At 39.1% G+C, this 4,760-nt stretch overlaps 1 protein-coding gene across 1 annotated transcript in view; it reads right to left on the bottom strand.

Moving 5' to 3' along the window:
• Positions 1-4,760, bottom strand: part of slc31a2 (solute carrier family 31 (copper transporter), member 2) — a 15,815-nt gene that overhangs the window by 5,908 nt on the left and 5,147 nt on the right. The window contains exon 2 of the mRNA XM_015402910.1: positions 2,219-2,285. Within this exon, the coding sequence (XP_015258396.1) occupies positions 2,219-2,285 (67 nt within the window). The remainder of the gene's footprint in view (positions 1-2,218; positions 2,286-4,760) is intronic.

Raw genomic sequence — 4,760 nt, 5'->3', positions numbered from 1 at the left:
ATGCTGCTTTCACACCAGACACAGCAAGAGCAGCAAAATCGCGTCCGCTGCTTCATTTTTGCTGCTTGTACCAGTTAGTTCTGACGCGCGGCTGAAGCAGCTTTGCTGCTCTGGCTGTGCGGTGCAAAAGTGTGTCTGACACGCGTTGGGCGGAGCTACTCTATCCTTTCTTTGCCTTGAAGCTATATTTGCTGTGATCAGTGGGAATAAAGTAGTTTTAATGTTTTTAAGTGAGAAAATCCACCTGAAAACTTAATCATTGCAGTCAGTTCATCCAGATTACAATCCCACCTTCTAATATTATTTCTGTCGGAGCCGCTCAGACTCCCACATACCAGCGGTGCGCCGACAGTAGGAATCCCATTCAACAGCAGCCTCTGGCCGGGTCGCCTCCTCGCGGTTCACCGCTGCAGCTGGTAGGTGTTTTTCATCTAAATAATCTAAACTACAGGCACCAGGATAATAAAAGCGAACATATTCTGCCGGCAGATTTCGGCATTTGAAGTTAATTTAAGCGTCAATAAACTGTTTCAGAGGAGTGATCACAGCGCTCTGATCATCAGCGATGTGTCTGTCTCATGGCCAGCTACCAAGTTTGATTAATACTTTGTAATAAATACATGAATAAAGCACAATCATACTCAGTTTTGCTCCCGCTCTATTTTTAAATACGCAGTAGAGGTATTTAAAAGTAGTAGAGGATATGTACGGGTATATAAAACCCGCGCCCTATAATCCGGTGCGCCTTATGTGTGTGTTAAATACAGAAATGCCACACATAACTGAGACTGCGCCTTTTAGTGCGGTGCGCCTTATGGTCGTGAAAATACGGTAATTAACTCTCCACTCCATCTTTAAAAAACTATTTGGGCGTTTTAATTAGATAGGCTATTAAACATGAATAATATATGCTAAATAGATACATTTGTTGATTTTACTTTACAAGGATAACATTTAGTCAATCTATACAAGATCAGTGTGAGCAAAAGTAGCTGATATGATCTTCTCTCTTATCAACCAACAAGCTACTATACTTGGCACCATTTCGGCTAAAAGACTGGATGAAGTTAAACCCTCTGATCCACAAACAACCCTGCATTCAGCTGTACTTCGGCCATTAGTGTTTTTTTAATCCGTCAAACTTCTGGGATTACTGGATATCTGATTATTAAACTCAGAAGAATTGGTAGAGATACACAAAATTTTATCTGATTCAACTTTGTGTCAAATCTTTAGGCTTTGTGTGGGTCCAGGGGTATCCTCCCTGGAAAATTTTGAAATTTAAACTCTCTGAAATGCTGTTTCGTGCATTTTGGGGTGGAATGCTGCCAACATTTTTGTCTTTGTTCGAACACTACTTATGTCCCTGTTATGTGGAGGTATGTGTGGTCGACTAGAGGTGGAAATTTAATAAGGAAGACATGAGATAATTTTAAGGTACAATATTATGTTTCATAGGTTAATTCAAACAATAATAAGTGTAATGCTACATTCACATTTTAAACAGGGGTGATTTAAGGAGCCATCAGATAACCCAGAGTTATCCAATCCAACACCAGCTGTCCTTAGAGACACTGATATGAACTTCATCTGATAGCAAACAGTAAAATTATTATATTCAATCTATAATTATACTTTTTCCCAAACAAGACTTTTCTGTTTCAGATAAACCACAGAAATCCAGCACTGCATCACCACTGCATGACCAGATCCAATCCACTTCACCTACCACTTGGCTCTTGTGTGTGAAGTAAAGAGTCCACTTTATGGCAGTCTATTTTTCTGAGTATCTTAACCAGATCCCAATAGTATTTAGGTTTGTAGAATGTTCCATCATCCATCTGGTTAATTTTTGTTTTAATGAGGGTTCTTAGAAACCATAGCTGCATAGAAACCACAAATAAACCTGAAAGTCCAGTGTGTCGTCTCCACATGCCCATATATCAGAGTTCAGGAGTAAACAAAACTGTCCACCTATGAAAAGGAAGCTTGAGCTTAAGGACAGAAGCCCACAGTGTTCAGTTAATTATCAAAATATCTCTACACTGACACCACCCACATCCTCAGGGGGAATACCGTCACAAAGCAACATTCCTGCTCGCTAGAAAATTAAAGTTATCATGAGCAGAAGCAGAGGTATCGCCTGAGCCAACTTTATGCAACGTATCAACAACCCAAACTGATTCCCATTCCCCTGAAGTGAAGGAGAGCTGCGTACCTGCAGGGCCATGGACGTCCCAGAAGTCAAAAAGCAGCGTGACGCTGCTCGATGCATAAAAAGTCATCTGGAAGAAATAAAAAAAAAAACAGGAGAGAAAGCTTTAACAGCAGTTTACAACTAGCAACACAAAGAGCTGCTCCATTAATTGTATTGTGTTGGTTTGAATTTTTATTTTGTGTTTATTTGGAGAACTTTTCCCATTCTAAAGGAGTAATTATATTAGGGCTGCAACCAACCACTATTTTGCAAATCAATTATTTTTGCGATTAATCAATTAATAATCGGATAGCCGGAATCTTTAAGAAGACTTTTAATGAAAATAAACCAGGTGAAGCACAGAGTTTTCCACTTTGAGAGTTCTGGATTCAACATATTGACAGATGAACAATGTTTTAAAAAAAATCTAAAATGCAAAATGTTTATATATATTTTCTTACCATCTTGCCAGTCAACTAAAGGCATGTTTTAAAGTCTCTATAGTCCTGTTAATGATTCACTTGATTACTAAATTAGTTACCGATTATTTCAATAATCGATTAATCATGATTAACTAAATTATGTTGTAAATAGATGCCATAAAGCTATACAGCTTCGGTCTGATTAATATATTTTTGTATTCTTTGTGTAAAGGAGTTTAAATCAAAGGCAAACTAATACATAAGCTTGCTGATATATTTGGCCAACATTAATTTTTTTTTGTACGCATCATTTATGACCAATATGTGCATTCATTGTTGCTCCCTTTGCTATTAATCTCCTGTTTCATTTCTTAATATCTCTAAACTGAGAGACATTGGTGACATTTGATATCATTGTGTCATTTTTAATCATGTAAACAGAGGAATAAGAAGGAATATGCTGCCTCCATTAAATAGCCCCCAAAAAATAAAAGTCGACCGCACGTCTCAGGGATATAATTGTTAGGGTGATATAAGGAAAAACAAAATAATCGGTATTGTGTTGGCCTCAAAAAAAAAAAAAAAAACCCTACATCAGTGGATGTCCATGTTAGGCTACGTTCACACTGCGGGCCTTGATGCTCAATTCCGATTTTTTTTTTGCATTGTCGTTAATATTTCCAAATATATGCAACTTGTATTTGATCTCCTGTGTGAACTGCAGTCATACAACGCAAGTGTCCCGCATGCGCAGTAGAGGACGCAATGATGTCACAGGCCAGCGTGCTCCGTGTTTACGGAAGTAAACATGGATGGTAGTGCCGGCGCGCAGTTAGCAGTCTTTTCCAACCATAAAAACTCAATCTTTTCAATATGGTTAAACATAAATACTGCTTTCCACATCATCATCAGCAAAGGTTGTTGTTTTTCTTGCCGCTTCTTCATAGCAAGACCCAGAATAGTGACCTTTGTTCGGTATTAATGACGTTCAGGTCGGATGAATGCGACCTCGGCGTTCACACACGGGTCGCATTTGAAAAGATCAAATTCGTATCGGATTCAGGACCATATAGCCAAGTGGCCTGGGTCGGATTGGAAGAAATCGGATCTATGATGTTCAGACAGCCATGAAAAGATCAGATCCAGGTCGCATGTGGGCAAAGAAAAATCGGATTTGGGTCACTTCAGGCTGCAGTGTGAACATAGCCTTTGATGCGCAAGTTCTTTTCAGGGTTTTTGAACGGCGTAATGCTGCTGAGAAAATGTGTAATTAATAAGCTTAAAGCTAAAAATAAACAGGAAAATTTTAGGAAAAGCCTTTTTCTTCACTGTCAAACTCAAATATTCAGTGTGATCCATGAAGAATCAAGCTAATTGAATCATATGTTTGCGAACTGATCTCTATCCAGACAGGTTCTATTGTGTGTTTTTTTTTTTTTTTTCATTATCAGAGCGATGCTTTGTTCTCTCCAGCTGCTGTGGATGTGGGATTGAAACACTCGTTCCGTTGTTCTGTTGACAGCCTGGCTCTCCTCCCATCTTCCACCTGTCCAGCCTGGAGGATCTCTCAGCAGCTGCCCTCAGAGCCTGACAACACCCTCCAAACGCCCAGTCACCGATCTGAAGAAAACTTCCAGTTTGTTTCATTTCCTAACTCAGATAGCAGATCTACAGATTAAACATCACCTCACGTACGTGACTTCATGAACAGGGTTACTCATTAAAAAAATCCGAGGCGCCGTGAAAGAGGAAGAACTGGTTTTTATTTTAGCTGGATCGCTTCCTTCACCGTTTAATTGTTCCTTTGTTTTTCTAAACATTGGAGACGTTAGATTAAAAAAAAATAAAAAAACAGCTTTGACTGTTAAAGCGTATAAGCTCTGCATAATGTCTTTTCTGGGAAAACAGCAGATGTTTTAAAGGATTATAGAGTAAAACCAAATACAGACGACATGAGTCAACAGGCAGGCTGATCATTAGGAGCTTATCCTTCCAGATGATTGAGAAACGCAGGGTTTTCCACTAGTCCAGGTGAGCAACAGGACCAAATGCTGTTTTAAAGGAATAGTACACCCAAAACATGATTAGCCTTCATTTTCTACTCACCCCCATGCTGAACAACACTCTGGAGTACTTTTTTG

The sequence above is a fragment of the Cyprinodon variegatus genome, unplaced genomic scaffold (assembly GCF_000732505.1).
Source record: "Cyprinodon variegatus isolate N-32 unplaced genomic scaffold, C_variegatus-1.0 Scaffold1408, whole genome shotgun sequence".
Classification (NCBI taxonomy): Eukaryota; Metazoa; Chordata; class Actinopteri; order Cyprinodontiformes; family Cyprinodontidae; genus Cyprinodon; species Cyprinodon variegatus.
The sequence above is the reverse complement of the archived record's forward strand: the minus strand, read 5'-3'. Positions and strand labels throughout refer to the sequence as shown.